Here is a 17834-nt window from a genome sequence, read left to right as displayed (position 1 = left end):
AGTGCAATGTGACCCCATAGACACTGTATATTGGATAGGCAAAGACTTGAAAATTTACAAACCTCAGATTTCCCACTTCCTGGTTGGATTTTTTCTCAGGTTTTTGCCTGCCATATGAGTTCTGTTATACGCACAGACATCATTCAAACAGTTTTAGACATCATTCAAACAGTTCTATCCAAATCTACTAATAATATGCATATCTTAGCTTCTGGGCCTGAGTAGCAGGCAGTTTACTCTGGGCACCATATTCATACAAGCTACTCAATACTGCCCCCAGCCATAAGAAGTTAACACTTGTTTGGTTACTACATGATTACATATGTGTTATTTCATAGTTTATGTCTTCACTATTATTCTACAATGGAAAAAATTGTAAAAATAAAGAAAAACTCTTGAATGAGTAGGTGTGTCCATTTGACTGGTACTGGATGTGTAACTGATAGATGCACACACACACACGCACACTACATGTTAATGTTTGTAAATGTATGTCAAACGTAAAGTCTTTTGTCTGTAATATATTTTCCATTATGTGCCGGACCCCAGTAAGACTAGCTGTCGCCATTGGCGTCAGCTAATGGAGATCCTAATCAAATCAAATCAAAATCTATTACCTGTGTTGGACCAAATGGCTACATGCAGGCAACATGCATGAACTTTACTAAGTAGCCTATAAGAGAAGAGAGACGTGAAGAGATGTAAATATCTACACATGACATGGCAGCCTACTTACTGTACATGTTCCTTACTATACAGATACCTGTATATGCCTATGCCGTAGACCCACATTTACAGTGAAATAGAATTTTATTCAAACTAAAGCTGCAGAGCGTGAACTCTGGCTGATGACTGAGAGCAAGGAAAGGACATGGAACGGAAGGCACAGGCGCTAACACTTTGTTGGTAAAAGGAAAATGTTAATCATCGTCATCATCAATTACCCAGTTATGGGAAAATGAGCAGTAGAGATGCCTTTATTAACAAGTCTAGCTAAAATGGCTTCGTCAAGTGGACTAACCAGACTTTAGGGAAGAAAAAGAAGACAGGCAACGAAATGAGTGCTTGCGGAAGCCAGGATATTTTTACCCCGGCGCTCGAGAGCAGACAAAGACTCATGACTCAGTCACCATTTAAACAGTAGGAGCATGGCTGTTCCCACTGGAAGTAGATTGCATTTTCAACAAGAAAGGTCAATAATAGGGAAATTGCAAGCTTTAGCAGATACCCATAGACTTCCAGTCATTACACTAAAGCTAGTTAGCAACTTCCTTCCAACAGAGACAACAAATCCACAAGTTCATCTGACTCTGGGGAAGTAGATAAAGGGCCTCATTACCAAAATCCCAAAGTATCCCTTTAAGACCAGGAGTTTTTCCCTGACCACATCACATGACCTTATACCCTAGGGCCCAGAGTTATTCCTGTTTCCTGGTCAGATTACATGGTCAGGCATAGAATAGTCTGGTACTCACCGCAGGGCCCTCGGTGCTGTATGTGGATCTCCCTCTGCAGGGCGCAGCCCGTGGCCCTCATCTCGCACTGGCTGCCGTAGCTGTGGCCGTCACTGCCGCACACTGGGTCGGGTGTCTGGATGCAGGCTTCGGGGCACTCACATACGGGCTTGTCGTTCTTCACCACACACACAGCGCCAAACTCGCAGGCCTTTGCCAGGCACGGGGTGGGCGCGTGCAGATCTGAGATGGGAGACAATTGGGGTTAGCATTGATGGGGGTGAGGGAGCGGTGAGAAAGGTTGAGGGAGAAGGATGGGAATTGAGGGGTTAGGGGCTGAAAATTGGGGGGTGGGGGCTAAAGGCAGGAAGAGTGGGGTACTCGGCATAGGTTAAAAAAAGAGTAGAGGTTGATGGAGGATCAGGAGGTTTGAAAAAAGGGGGTTGGTGGGTCAATGTGAAAGTACTGCTAATCCCCCCCCCCCCTTTTTTTTTGTACCTGCACAAACCTATGGTCAAGTCTGAACATGTACCAGACTCTCATCCATAGTACTTGATTGATACTACCTGTATAAATCAACTCCCTCCAGGTAATCTCATTGGCCCTGTCCCCTCTGTATGAGCCAATCACAGGTGGCAGACACCTCTGTATGAGCCAATCAGAGGTGGCTGACCTCTCTGTATGAGTCAATCAGAGGTGTCTGAGCACATTGTAAGAGCCAATTACAGGTGACTGACCACTCTGTATGAGAAACCCACACCCTAAGGTACATGGGTAAAAACCATAGACTTGTGGCACGGATAGACAATTGGCAAGAAACGGTAGAAAATAACTGTCTTTTTCTATTTATGGGGAAGTAAACAGGCACTGATTAATTTATGTTTCCAAGCATGCCGTTCTTCAAATGAGGCCATTTGCATCTCACTGATAGAGAGAGAGAGAGAGAGAGAGAGAGAGAGAGAGAGAGAGAGAGAGAGAGAGAGAGAGAGAGAGAGAGAGAGAGAGAGAGAGAGAGAGAGAGAGAGAGAGAGAGAGAGAGAGAGAGAGAGAGAGAGAGAGAGAGAGAGAGAAGGAGAGCTATCGCTACGTGGATAGAAGAGGGAGGGAAGAAAAAAAGAGAGCTCTCTGCTTAATAATGCCCAGCTCCTGGGCAGAGACAAATATGAAGAAGAGGGAGAACATCAGAGAGAAGGTGTATTCATGCCACTCTCTTCTCCGGCCGCTCCACTACAATTTTTTACATTTAACCTTTATTTAACCAGGCAAGTCCGTTAAGAACAAATTCTTATTTACAATAACGGCCTACCCTGGGCAAACTCGGACGACAGTGGGCCAATTGTGCGCCGCCCTATGGGACTCCCAATCATGGCCGGATGTGACACAACCTATAACTTCAAAGAGACTTCCTGGGCTTCTGAGGGGAAGAGTGGGATGGCGTTCCGTGTGGTGCCGGTTCTGCCACTGCCAGGCGAGTTGGGAAGTGGGTCAGGATCGGGAAGAACGAGGAAGAAACATGTAGACGACACTGTGATCTGAAGTGATCCAGCTAATGTTGTTTCATCATCATTGCCTCCTTTTCCTTCTTCAACCCCCCAATCAATTCTTCATCAAAATTGTTGTTGAGGTTAGATGTACAGGTCACTGCCAAAATAATGGAAAAACTTGACAAAATGAGGGATGGCTCCACACAGGTGTGGTTCCTAAGTAAATTAAGTAATAAGCATCCGATCATGCTAAGGGACATGTATAAATATGATTTCAGGCCACTATTTTGGCTACCAGGATGACAATGCCCCAGCCACAAAGCATGAGTGGTCACTTAATGGTTTGATGAGAATGACAACGATGCAAACCATATGCAATGGCCGTCTCAGTCACCAGATCTCAACCCAATCGAACACTTATGGGAGATTCTGGAGCAGTGCCCGGAGAGAGTTTTCCACCACCATCAACAAAACACCAAATGATTGAATTTCTCATGGAAGAATGGTGCTGCATCCCTCCAATAGAGTTCCAGACACTTGTACAGTCGTGGCCAAAAGTTTTGAGAATGACACAAATGTTAATTTTCACAAAGTCTGCTGCCTCAGTTTGTATGATGTCAATTTGCATATACTCCAGAATGTTATGCAGAGTGATCAGATGAATTGAAATTAATTGCAAAGTCCCTCTTTGCCATGCAAATGAACTGAAATCCCCCAAAACTTTTCCACTGCATTCCAGCCCTGCCACAAAATGACCAGCTGACATCATATCAGTGATTCTCTCGTTAACACAGGTGTGAGTGTTGATGAGGACAAGGCTGGAGATTAGTCTGTCATGCTGATTGAGTTTGAATAACAGACTGGAAGCTTCAAAAGGAGGGTGGTCGCAAATGGGTCTTCCAAATGGACAATGACCCCAAGCATACTTCCAGATATGCCAGTTAGTAAGTTAATGGACTTAGTTATTCGGTCAGGTCTGTTAGTAAACACCAGATCAATTTGAGTCTGGGATGACTGTGTTACTCTGGTTGGACCTTGTATTATTTGAGTCAGGTTGAAATAATCTGTGAGTTTTTTCCTGCAAGTTTTGTTTCCCCAGTTTATATTGAAATCACCCATGAAGATAAACTCCTTCTTATGATCACACTCTTTAAGCATGGCATTTAGATGGTCATAAAACGAGATAGATGTTGGTGGTCGATATAATCCAATAATAGTGGGAGACATATGAGGGGAGAGGAAGACATTCAGCCCCATACATTCAATGTCATTGGCATGTTTCTATATGATACGATTGCATTTAAAGTTATCTTTCATGTATATAAGCAATACATGCCCTCTCCCCTGTCCCTCCTGAATATGGAATATCCAGGGACATTAAAGGCAGAAATATGAGAAGATTTCTTCAACCATATCGCAGAGAAACAGAAAAAAATCTATATTAGAGTCGCTCAATAAATGTTCTACCTGTTCAATCTTAGAAATAATGCTACGAATATTCAGATGACCTCCAAATATTCCTCTAGGCTTGGAACGAGGGTCCCAGAGCATTTTAGCCTTATTGACGGTTTGAAAAAGTTTCATGGTACAATGTTTTCTAATACCTGGGTTAAGGGAACTGAGTTTCTGACTCGAAGGCTGGTTTTGTTTGGGACATGTATCAAGAGTTGGCATTAAAATTGAATTATCAGCAGATTGCTCATTCTCTTGAATGGGTGGGTGGAACGGATTGACAGTTGAAACCCCAAGGCCTCGGGAGACTGTGGCGTACTGTATGTCCTCGTCTAGCCAAGCGGACAGGAGAATTATGCAGAATGTCGAAGCCCTGCGAGGGAGGCTCATTGGCATGTCTTGCGGGTGGGGGCATAACGCGGCATGTCGGCCGTTAGGGAGAAAGATTATAAGCCAGGGAAAGAGGATGCGAGGATGCATTTGATCCGCGGCTTCCCAGCGAGCGTGAGGGAGTGCTGTCATTACCCGGATTATTATGGGATTAGACTAGCATCTCGACAGGCGCTCCGTTTAAGGAATCACTGCCGTTTAATTTTGAAAGCACAGGTGCCATTTAATACTCTTAATATTCCCCTCCCCTGAGCCTCAGCCTTGCGCTCTTGGTACAATCATCAACAGATAGCAGAAGGCAATTTACCTATGTGGGCGCTATCTCGCCCATGGAATACCAGTGACGTCATCTCGAACTGTTAGGGAGAGAGGCCCTATGTAGCAGTTTGATAGCATCATGTCTAAAATCTCAGGATTGTGGTGGCTTGCCAGCTCACCATTGTGTCCATGTTGGGGTGTAGTTTGGCTGCAACGTAGAGGGTCCGCACACAACAAAGAACGTTTCCTAAGTTATCCTATGCTTATTCCTTTATTTCAACAAGTGCAGAACAAACGTTCAGGCTGTTAGGATGTCGTCAGTGTGATCGTGTCTCTTCACAGGACAAGAAAGCCAACCTTGATTCGGCACTTCAAGAAAAAGAGAACAGCAAAACAACAAGATAAGGGCCTGGCTGATACTGGTGTGAGGAGGAGCATTGCCCACCGGCGACCATAATTGAACAAATCTAAACAGATCATGTGCAAGGATGAGTGAGGAGACAAGGCTCTCAGTTTTTGTAATTGGAATGTTGCGGCTTAAGCAGTGGAACACTGCTATTGATTTCTGTGTTGTGGGAACGCCGGTGGTTTGAAAGAGCTGCGAAATTGGCATGTAAATGTGTAAGTAGTGGAACTGTGCCTAATTTTGCCAGGCTTCAGAAAAAGCTATTCTGCCTGATATTTCTTTTCTCACTGTGTGTATGTAGCGCTGGAAACAGAGGGCAATCCACACACACACTCATGCCCTTCAAATGGATTCACCGACCCATTTCCCAAGGCCCAGCTCCGTAACATGCAACTGCAGCCTCAGATAACACTTTTGTCCCTGGTTCTCTTTGTTTCTACACCAAAAAATAAGATGAAAAGAATCAAAAAAGCTCTTTATTCTTTAATGCTCAATCCTTCTGGAGGCACATTTTTTCTTCCAGATTTATTAAATAGAAGAAGCAAAACTCCCACAGTTCTCTGTGAAATAATCTTAGTGAGGAGAGAGAGTGTAAGATTAGAGACTTTGAGAAACGTCCAGCAGCCCTTATACCCGGCATTGGTAATTGAGATGGCTTACATATTCTCAGTCGGGAAAAAGAATCTTAAGGAACTGAAAGCGCCTTTTCTCCTTCAGAAACAGTGAGGGAGACTTGGAAACAGCAGCCTGCCATCCCGGAGGCCTGGGTAGTGATGGTAGTGGTGGATGTGCTGTTCAAGGACTGGAGCTTTCGCAGTCATATGCCTCAGTAGAGCGGGACATATACTGGGAGGCTGCAGTAGTGTCACACACACACACACACACACACACACATACACATACAAGCATCAAATGCACACATACTATTTAATGTTCCCTCTGTGTTTCTCAGATGAAAGAGACAAGACAATGGTGTGTGTGTAAGATCCAGGGTGCCACAAACATAATCAAAGAAGTGAGAGAAAAAGGTGTGCTGAGGAGAGATGGCTGTAAGTGAGTGCATCGCCGCAGGAGTGGTCTTAGAGATGAGTAACTCTCCTCTGATCAATAATTCTGCTCCTAGCTGAAGTAAAGAAACCCCAGTGGCTTCTCTACGAGGACAATGTTTCTGTCTCAGAAGTGGCGACTTGGGAGTCTGAATTCTGCCTCCGCTTTGTGCCCTTCTCCCACCAGTCTAGGCCATGCTCCCTCCCTTCGCTCCCCTGCTTTCCTTTTGCTTTTAATTAGTCTGATATTTTATAGTTGCCATCCCCGAGATTAAAACCAGGGGGATTAAAACTCTTGTCAGATGAAATGGGCTTCTGGGGTGCTGCTAGTATGCAGTATGCAGCACCATGGATTGCTTAGAGAACCATAATTGCCGCTGGCCTACCCACTGACAAACGTTCTTCTACCTGTATACCCCCCCCCCCCTCACAACGTCAAATGTTCCGCTGCCCGTCTCTCCCCAACAGGGGCGTTGCCTCTTCCCTTCTCTCACTAAACTGTCACATTAGTCAAGATTTAGAGGCGAGCTGAATGCACTCGGCGGGCGTTCTGTATATAAGCCAGGAGAGATGGAGTGTCATGTTCTTAGCCGTGTTTGCGTGGGTAATATATACGGTTCAACACTGTACATATGGATGTAAAAGCAGGGAGATTATATTTTTGCGGTAGAGCATCTCCCTACTCATGCATATGTAGATTGGAATCTTCCTTGCTCCCTGGTCCAATTCAGGATTACTCCCAATGTCACGATAAGAATCAGAGAAAAGCTCTCCCCATGCTGTCAGTAGCCAATCGGGTGAGGGAGAGGCGGGTGTCAGTGCCACCATTGTAGAGAAGCAGCCAATGGGAAGCTTCATTACTCAGTTTTGTCGGTGCTGCAAGGAGGGGGGGTGGGCTGTCACCCGTGTCTCGCTAGCAGTGAAAACATTTATGGAACATATTAAAACAGGTGCCAGAACGGGAGAGAAAAGGATAAATATTAGCATAGAGTGAAAGGAAGGCCCGCGGGCCCTGTTTCCCTGCTACGGAGCACTTATCACAGAGTAATGGCTGCAAGGGGATAAAACCAAACACCTTAGTCCTCCACTTGCTTTTTAAAACCCCAAACACGCTTTATCTTCTACCAGACGACATAGGGAACACATATGAAGTGAAATACAGCGAAACAGAGGGTGAGAGAGAGGGGGGTGGGAGAAGAGGGGAAAATAAAAAGAGGGAAATATAGAAAAAGCGAAAGTAAATGAGGACAGAGAAAGACAACAATGAGGGAACACATACAATGGTTCTTCCTTTAAAAGTTGTGTCATACTGTAGCACAGCTTGCTGGCTGCCGCAGATACTATGGCACGTTATTGAAGTGTCAGCCATTGTTGCCATTCTATTCCAAGAAAAACGAAAAACGTAACCCTCAGGATTTCCGTAAGGAAAATATGGCGCTGTACAATGTGACTGGTTGGGAGTAGGCTACTAAGTGACAGCGAGTGAAAAGCTAAATAATCCTAACATTTCCACACCCTAATTGTAGTCTAACCAATACCCAAACGGAGATTCAGTGAAAATAAAAATCTAATTGATTTATCAAGACCAGTCCGCATGCTTGTCTCAGAGCAGCGCGAAACGGTTCTGAAATAGTTGACCACACGCAGGTTGGCTATTGCTCCAAATCCTATCATAACAATTGGATGACTTTTGGTGTTCCAGTAAGGAACAATGTGTTGCCTTCATTAGCCTACTTTATTCCAATATTTCTGTCAATCAGTGATATTTATTCCCATAGTATACTATTCCTATAGTATTCCCATTCATTGCGTGTGAATTCATAAACCATGTGCCATGGAATCGGTACATCGAAAATCTCTTCCCAACTATATTGCAATCTACATGGCACAGCTGTCAATTTTCTGGTCCTTAAATGAAACTGGTATATATTTTTATTTATCACAATTTTCCGACAGACAAGTTCCTTACTTTTCCCCCCTTCCACTTGATAAAGGTTCCAATTGATACATTTTTATCAATTAGTACATTTGAGTTTAACCACAATATTTGTTGTATTATTTGTTCTGTATTTTCTGGTGGTTTAAACTGAAACTTTCTATGGCTTGTTTAATTAAAAAACAACAATATGTTGGAGATTATTTCGTTTTCAAATAACCGAAAGTCAGCGGTTATAATCTGAATAAAGGGAAAAAGGCCATTCTTGAAATTGGGGTGAAACATTCTTACTAATTTGTAAATAAAGCCAGTTTGTTATTTGGAATGATTTATTTCAGAGATACCAAAAGCCCACCGTGCCTATTTTTGGAAAATCGCCAGTCCACATGTGAAGTGAAATTCCCCCATTGAATTTATCCAAATTATCTCTTAACTCCAGGACCACCAACAGTTGTTTGTTGTGGTTGCCTGATTCTGGACTCTAGTGCCAGAGAAGAAAACGCCTCCATTAATTTACGAAAAGTTAATTTGTGCCACAGTTTAGACTACCAATAGATCAGGGTTCTAACTCCCCCTTGTGATAGTGTGGTATAATGACAGAATGCCACCATCTACCACTAACTGTTGCAGCATAAGCTCGTAACTTTTAAAGGAAGAACCACTGTACAAAGATGAGCTCCTCCATCTCATGACGTGTATATGTACAGAGGAGAGAGGAGAGGTGGAGGAGAGGAAGGAAGGTAAAGCAGGCCACCAAACAGCAGATGGGCATCATTTAATGGTGGTCCACACAGAAGGCATACATTGTGAGAGAGGAAGAGGAGGGAGGGAGGGAGGGAGGGAGGGAGGGAGGGAGGGAGGGAGGGAGGGAGGGAGGGAGGGAGGGAGGGAGGGAGGGAGGGAGGGAGGGAGGGAGGGAGGGAGGGGTACAACAGACAGGGTAAGGGGAGGGGTGGCTCACCAAAGCAGAACCCTGCTATACCCATAAGGCCTGGTGACTGCTGCAACTCTGCCACTACTGAAACACACACACACACCCTCATCACCACACACACACACACACTTCAGTCCGCTATGGGCCACGTTAAATATAATCCCTAGTACCCCTGCCATACCGTCAACCTGACTCCCAGAGCAACTACACTAATTAGATTCATTACCAAACATCACTGGAGGTCCTCGCTGGGTTTAATAGCTACTCAGCCTATTATTGTTGATGAGCATAATCACAGCCAGCAACTAGTGTCGTCACATGGCGGAGATGCTAATCAAATAAACATGCAAATGATAAATATTCACCGGAGAGGCTTGTGTATATGCCATTTAGCAGACACTTCTTTATCCAAAGCGACTTACAGTCATGCGTGCATACAGGGTGTCACCGTAGGCGCACTTTACTCCCCAGTTTTCCTCCTTCGCCGAAGCTCTTTGTCAATGACAATGTCTCTCTGGCTGAGTGATTCTCCGTTAACCTCCAGGAGGAGAGTGCGTGTGTGAATGTGCACACACACACACACACACACACACACATACGCATGTACACATACACACACACAAACAATGAGACAATATTGCACCGCTCTCAAATGGTATTCAAACCAATTATCTAACCATCTGACTAAGTACTTCACTGTCTGTCTGTGTGTCTGTCTGTGATCCGCTGTACCATCTAATGTGTCCCTGTCTCGCAGCAGTAAAAGCTTTCTTTGAGCGCTCTGGGTTAAGGCAGACACATCTTAAGCCCCTTGGACTTTTTTCATCTGAGCACCTGGGGAACGCTATGACCTGGCCACTCACAATCCACCGCCATTCATCTTTAAAGTGGCTGTCTCATGAGAGACTGACCTCGAACACGTTCCCGTTGAAGACCATATGGGCTTATAAATCAAAACAGGGCCTCATTGTCTTTTTCAGCTTGTAAGATGGTTGTGTCCAATGCTCCTCAAATTTTTTGCGGCACTGACCAAATTTCAGGTCTTGAACGTTGTGGAAATGTTTCGCAACTCCCGAGCGCACGTTTACTGTGAACACTGAGGCTGTACCCGCTTTAAGTTACAGTTTTAACAGTGGTCAAGTAGGCTACTGTGGCTATGTGATCATAATGTAGGCCTACCAGAGTTGCCTACCATCAAAAACAACGGAGATAATACATCCCATAACAAGTTAACATGGAAATAGCTGTTACATCATTCAGCCTACAGTAGCAGCCAATGTGTGGTGTTCAACGTAGGTCTACATTCCATGAGACTTTTGACAAAAACATGCAGGGCTTGACATGAACCTGTTTATCCACTTGTCCATCAGACAAGGAGGTGGCTGAAAATGTTGTTGGGTCGTTTGGTGCAAGAAACCGCTTTACAAAATAAAATGCATTATTATTCCCATACCATTACTACAGAGAATCAGACAAATGATGCTACCCTCTGCTACTTAGCTTATTCAAGCCTGTCTCAAAATACAACACTGCCCCTTTAAGACAAGAAAAAAGCTCTTTACCAGACTAGCTTTTCAAAGATGTCTAGAAACGTACACGTTTTGTGCTCTTGTAGGAAGCAATCACTCCACTATTGCTGACTACAAATGATCTATACATGGGCTAATAACTCACTAACCAGCAAAATAATCTAAACAAAACGAACACGTGGTTACATGCAGCTCTTGCTTTGATCTGAAAACAAACGCATCTACTCATGACCACAGCTGTAAACACAGTCCAGTTCTAAGTAAATGGCACAGATCCATATATGGCAATGGTCTATTTGCATATAGGCCTACTGCAGCTGTGATTGGTTATGCCGCACCGGTCTGAGTAGTTTGTTTTGGTATGCTGCATTGAAAGTGGCAACTATTGTGTTGATTCAATCACAATTGCCACATTAAAAGGGAAACATTGATAGTGTTAACTAACAGGAAAAACTCAACAAACTTGAGTTAAGTTCAATCTGGTGCTTCTCTCCGTGGGCTGATATTTCTTCTGCGCTTTGCGCAGCAGTCCCAGGGGAGCAGCGCAACGGTCTCGGGCTACTGTTTGCAGCACAAGCAGCTTAGAGGGAACATTGGTTGTGTCCAGTATGATTAGGGAAGTTTGTGGCCCCCCCCATAGGGGACAAGTGGCCCTTGAGGGATACAAAGAGTGAAAGGGCGGATGACAGTCACATTAGGGGGGTTGTCACCACACTCACGATTAGGTGTCATACATGGAAATATATTCAGCCCTCCATATGGCTTGTGGCGTGACTGATCGATAAACTAGCGCCATCTCACGCCCAATAAGAGAGGAGTGTGTGTGGGTTTGGGCTAGCGACAGCCATGGCACCCCATCGTCCCAGTTTTTCGCTCTCCATCCATCCCACAGTCGACGCTCTAAGAGCTCTCGGGAAGTGACAAAAGGCTGGCCAGTTCCATTCAGCAGACGATGGAGACTGAACCACTTCAGGCTTATTGGGGTGCATGTAGAAGACTGTACACACACCATGAACGCCAGAACAGCAGCTGGATGGGAGGACTATAGATGAAAAAGGACAGCAGGGACCCTCTCTTCTGCACTGTGTGTGTGTGTGTGTGCTTGCGATCACTATACAGTTCTGATGTACAGTAAGTGATTTGAAGTATGTTTTAGACTGCCATTGAAGTTAGCAGGGGACTGTGGTTCCCAGAGGTGGCATGTGGTTTGGCCCAGTAAGGATGACTCAAGCTCCTTTGTGGAGTGTGTGTGTTGTGGTTAGGATGGAAGTACGGTGTGAGACAATGGCTGCCACGGTCACAGTGATGAGAGATAGCGTGTCCTTTGCTGCATGCCACGTGGCACAGCTGTAACTGTAACCTGTCCTCTGATTGTGCTATTGATCGCTTCGTGACAAGGAGGCCATTTAGACACAGACACCGTCACATACAAAACAGCTGCACACACACACACACACACACACACACACACACACACACACAAAACCAAACATACACACACACACCCTCTCACACATACTCCCCCCACAACTAAACCAACAGCCCCGGCACCTCACTCCTCTCCTTTTGATGTTGAATTAAATCTGAAAGGAGATTTAAATCTAACTCTCATCACGTCGTCAAGCAAATATGCAAATGTCAATAGAAACGCATTGAAAAACGTACTGTAACTCGCCACCGGGCTAAAATACGCCGAAAAGAATGGTGACCGTTTACTTTGTCAGAAATAATTAAATAATAAATAAAAAAACATAAGCACGGCAGACATTTCACATGTTAATTTATGCGTGACAAAAAGACAGGGGAAGAGATGAGAAAAAAACTATGCTAATGAGTTGCACCATGATACTGCGAAGCCATGCTTCAACGTCACCCCGCCGAGTACAACTTAGTATTCAGATAACCAACCGGAGTGAGATAGAGATATCTGTCTGAGGAGAACTAGAGAGGAGTTTTGCTACGGAACGACTGTGGCCCCGCATTTAGCTCGTCTATCGAATGCAGACACTCTACATCAGGGGTAGACTATCTATACCCTGTGAGAACTACTGTGGGTGCAGGTTTTTACTCTGGCCAAGCAGTAACACACCCACGATTCTACAAAATCAACTCATCGTAGTTTTCGATCAAGGCTTTGATTTGCTGAATCGCGTGTGTTACTGCTTGGCAGGAGCAAAAGCCTGCATTTGTGCCAGATGGCCTTCACAGCGGTATAGTTTGCCCACCGCTGATCTAATTCTACATCTACAAACACCCCTAGTCAATTGATTATATGAAGTTGAGAGACCTAGTCAGCAGGCACTTATAGGCATTGGGCATAGCTAAAGTCAGTGCCCGGGTGGCAAGGGAGAGGTTGGGCATAGGGCAGGGGGGAGGGTCTACATGCAGTCTGCCATGCTAGGGTAGCAGGGAACCCTCATAGGCTGAGGGCTGAGGGAAAAGGGAGTTGGGAGATGGGAAAGGGGTTAACACAACAAAACACAGCACTGGGAAGAAGAGGAGCTCCCCAACCTCACGGACGGACGCTTTCTTCCTCCCGCAGACACAGTAGGGCTGCAAGGAGGGTGCACAGAGGAGAGACAAGAGCGACAGCTTGGAGTGTTGGGAGAGAGAACGTACTACTCCGTTATCGAGAGAGAGAGAGTGAGAGGGAGCGAGAAAGGGAAAAGAAAAAGAAAAGAGAAAAGAGAAAGAGGAAGAGAAAGGAGAAAGAAAACCACCCCTGTTTAGTCCAATTGGAGGAGAGTCTCTGACCCCCCAAGTGGTCAGTGTCCATCAGAGGTCAAAGGTTGAACTCTCCCCTGACAGAGGCACTGAAATAGAAAGAATACCTGTTGAAAAAGGAAGCCACACAGACAGAAAACAGACAGACGGAGACAGACAGGCGAGACACAAATTTGTGTTGTGAAGAGAGAGAGAGAGAGAAACCATTGAAGTGGAAGACTGGCACTACCGGGAAGGTAGGAGGACATGAACGAAACATGAAGGCTGTTGTGTTTCATGTGTCACGTGATGGCGGAGCGTGACGGGCATGAGGTAGATGGGGGATGAATGGAAACGTGGTGGTCATGGTAACTTCCTGTCTTTTCGCTTTTTCACCTCCCCTCCCACCACAGACAAGTCAAGAGACAGACAGAACAAACACACATACAGTACTTACACAGGACAGGAGGAGCCAACCAAAGGAAGAAAGAGAGAGAAAGACCAGAGGCTTCTCCCCTAGAGGACCTGACTCACCACACGGGCCTTGCTGCTTGACGGGGATGTGGGCTTTAGCCAGGCACTCGGCCCGTCGCCGCTCACAGTCGTTGACGTAGCTGCGTCCGTCTTTGCCGCACAGCGGCTTGTAGGTCCCGTCGCACTGGATAGGCTCGCAGGAGCAGCGCACGCCTAGACGTTCCACCTGGCACACGCCATTGAACTTGCACTCCACCTTGCACATCTCTGCAAAATGGACGAGGGACATTGTTGTTTCTTGTTTTTCAATGTTTAATTTTCCTCTGTAAAGCATGTTGAGACGTTGTGATAGTGGACTTAAAATAAAATGTGACTTGAAATGTGATGCAGAAAATCAGTCGACGAATCGAGGCAATCTTAGAGAAGGTTGAGGCACCTTGAGAGCTTCAAATTCATTATGTTCTCTATCACTGGATCAAATGTGTACATGAATTCAATTTGGAGCCATTCCTCTCTTTCTCTTTCCTGTAAAGTGGTCATGCTATGCTGGAACCTAATTACGGAGCTGCATTCTCTGGGAGTCGAACATAAGAGGGACGTACTATATGATGTCATTGATCTACATTTCAAATGAAATGACTGTTGAAGTACATTTTTTTTTTTGAAAACAAAAAACTATTATGCCTATCCATTTCACTTCAGTAAAAGACAGATAGAGAATGGGTTCTTGTTAACTTGATCGAGAACTAAATAAATTCACAGGAACACACAGTGCTAAGGCTTCTACTGAGAAGTTGGAAGTCCCATATGTATCCACATAATAGCGGTCTTTATCTGTACTCAAGCTTGACTACAAAATATTGCTAACAAAAGAGAGTCAGTGTGTTGCAGGGCAGAAACTGAGAATTATTTGAAGCACAAAACCACAGTTGTCTGTAGTAGAGTGCATCACACCATGAGCATTGGTCTTTAACTCTATGGGGAGTCTCAGATGTGTGGAGATGAGGTGAGAGCAGAAAAGCTACAGCCGTGGTGGTGGTCCACTGAAGCCCCTATCACACAACAGGAACATTGGATTTCTTCAGATCGGTATCATCTATGATGATGATGGCGCCGGAGGAGATGGCTGACGTTTTACGGGCTCCTAACCAATTGTGCTATTGTGTGTTTTTTTAAAGTTATTTGTCATTTACTTTGTACATAATGTTTCTGCCACCGTCTCTTACGACCGAAAAGAGCTTCTGGATATCAGGACAGTGATTACTCACCTCGAACTGGATGAAGATTCTTTCTTTAACGAGTCGGACGCAAAGGATTTAGTTCAGACAATCGACAAGGCCCAAATCCCTGTCATTCACATGAAGAAGAGACGGAGATCGCCTTGTAAGGATCCGACAGCGAGTGTGTAATCTGCCTTTACCATTGGTGCTATTAGCCAATGTGCAATCATTGGATAATAAAATGGATGAGCTCCGATCAAGACTATCCTACCAACGGGACATTAAAAACTGTAATATCTTATGTTTCACCGAGTCGACATGGATAACATACAGCTGGCTGGGTTTTCAGTCCATCAGCAAGACAGAACAACTGCCTCCGGTAAGACAAGGGGTGGCTGTACGTGTCTATTTGTAAACAACAGCTGGTGCACGAAATCAAAAATTAAGGAAGACTCAAGGTTTTGCTGGCCAGAGGTAGAGTATCTCATGATAAGCTGTAGACCACACTATTTACCTGTCTATTTACCACCACAAACCGATGCTGGCACTAAGACGGCTCTCAACGAGCTGTATAAGGCCATAAGCAAACAAGGAAATGCTCATCCAGAGGTGGTGCTCCTAGTGGCCAGGGACTTTAATGCAGGCAAACTTAAATCAATTTGACCTAATTTCTACCAACATGTCACATGTGCAACCAGAGAGGAAAACACTTGATACCATCTTTACTCCACACACAGAGATGCGTACAAAGCTCTCCCTCACCCTCCATTTGGCAAATCTGACCATAACTCTATCCTCCTTGTTCCTGCTTACAAGCAAAAACTAAAGCAGGAAGTACCAGTGACTCGCTCAATAAGGAAGTGGTCAGATGATGCAGATTCTAAGCTACAGGAGTGTTTTGCTAGCACAGACTGGAATATGTTCCGGGATCATTCAGATGGCATTGAGGAGTACACCACATCAGTCACTGGCTTCATCAATAAGTGCATTGATGACATCATCCCCACAGTGACGGTACGTACCCCCAGCCAGAAGCCATAGATTACAGGCAACATCTGCACTGAGCTAAAGGGTAGAGCTGCCGCTTTCAAGGAGCGAGACACTAACTCAGATGTTTATAAGAAATCCCGCTATGCCATCCGACAAACAATCAAACAAGCAAAGCATCAATACAGGACTAAGATTGAATCGTACTACACCGGTTCCGATGCTCGTCGGATGTGGCAGGGCTTGCAAACTATTACGGACTACAAAAGGAAGCACAGTGACACGAGCATACCAGACGAGCTAAATAACCTCTATGCTCGCTTTAAGGAAAGCAACACTGAAGCATGCATGAGAGCATCAGCTGTTCCGGACGACTGTGTGATCACACTCGCCGTAGCCGATGTGAGTAAGAGCTTTAAACAGGTCAACATTCACAAGGCCGCAGGGCCAGACGGATTACCAGGACGTGTACTTTGAGCATGCACTGACCAACTGGCAAGTGTCTTCACATTTTCAACCTGTCCCTGACCGAGTCTGTAATACCAACATGTTTCAAGCAGACCACCGTAGTTCCTGTACCCAAGAACACCAGGCTAACCTGCCAAAATGACTACCGACCCGTAGCACTCACGTCTGTAGCCATGAAGTGCTTTGAAAGGCTGGTCATGGCTCACATCAACACCATTATCCCAGAAACCTTAGACCCACTCCAATTTGCATACCGCCCCAACAGATCCACAGATGATGCAATCTCTATTGCACTCCACGCTGCTCTTTCCCACCTGGACAAAAGGAACACCTACGTGAGAATACTATTCGTTGACTACAGCTCAGCGTTCAGCACCATAATGCTCTCAAAGCTCATTACTAAGCTAAGGACCCTGGGACTAAGCACCTTCCTCTGCAACTGGATCCTGGACATTCCTGATGAGCCACCTCCCAGGTGGTGAGGGTAGGTAACAACACATCTGCCACGCTGATCCTCAACACGGGGGCCCCGTGTTGTACTCCCTCCTGTACTCCCTGTTCACCCATGACTGTATGGCCAAGCACGACTCCAACACCATCATTAAGTTTGCTGACGACACATCAGTAATAGGCCTGATCACTGACAACGATGAGACAGCCTATAGGGAGGAGGTCAGAGACCTGGCAGTGTGGTACCAGGATAACAACCTTTCCCTAAACGTGATCAAGACAAAGGAGATGATTGTGGACTACAGGAAAAGGAGAACAGAGCACACCGCCATTTTCATCGACGGGCCTGTAGTGGAGCAGGTTGAGAGCTTCAAGTTCCTTGGTATCCACTTCACCAACAAACTATCATAGTCCAAACACAGCAAGATAGTCGTGAAAAAGGTCACGACAATGACTATTCCCCCTCAGGAAACTGAAAATATTTGGCATGGGTCCTCAGATCCTCAAAATGTTTAACAGCCGCACCATTAAGAGCATCATGTCTAGTTGCATCACCGCCTGGTATGGAAACTGCTCGGCCTTCGACCGCAAGTCACTGCAGAGGGTAGTGCGTATGGCCTAGTACGTCACTGGAACCAAGCTT

At 45.3% G+C, this 17834-nt stretch overlaps 1 protein-coding gene across 5 annotated transcripts in view; it reads right to left on the bottom strand.

Moving 5' to 3' along the window:
* The window catches only part of LOC139542053 (agrin-like), a 409208-nt gene that overhangs the window by 125005 nt on the left and 266369 nt on the right, over positions 1-17834 (bottom strand). For all 5 annotated transcript variants that reach the window (XM_071347046.1, XM_071347047.1, XM_071347049.1 and 2 more), the window contains 2 exons: positions 14127-14333; positions 1476-1697 (listed from right to left, as the gene is read on the bottom strand). In XM_071347046.1, the coding sequence (XP_071203147.1) occupies positions 1476-1697; positions 14127-14333 (429 nt within the window). The remainder of the gene's footprint in view (positions 1-1475; positions 1698-14126; positions 14334-17834) is intronic.

The sequence above is a fragment of the Salvelinus alpinus genome, chromosome 17 (assembly GCF_045679555.1).
Source record: "Salvelinus alpinus chromosome 17, SLU_Salpinus.1, whole genome shotgun sequence".
NCBI classification, from domain to species: Eukaryota; Metazoa; Chordata; class Actinopteri; order Salmoniformes; family Salmonidae; genus Salvelinus; species Salvelinus alpinus.
Note: the sequence above shows the minus strand (reverse complement) of the source record. Positions and strands in the feature narration are given on the sequence as shown.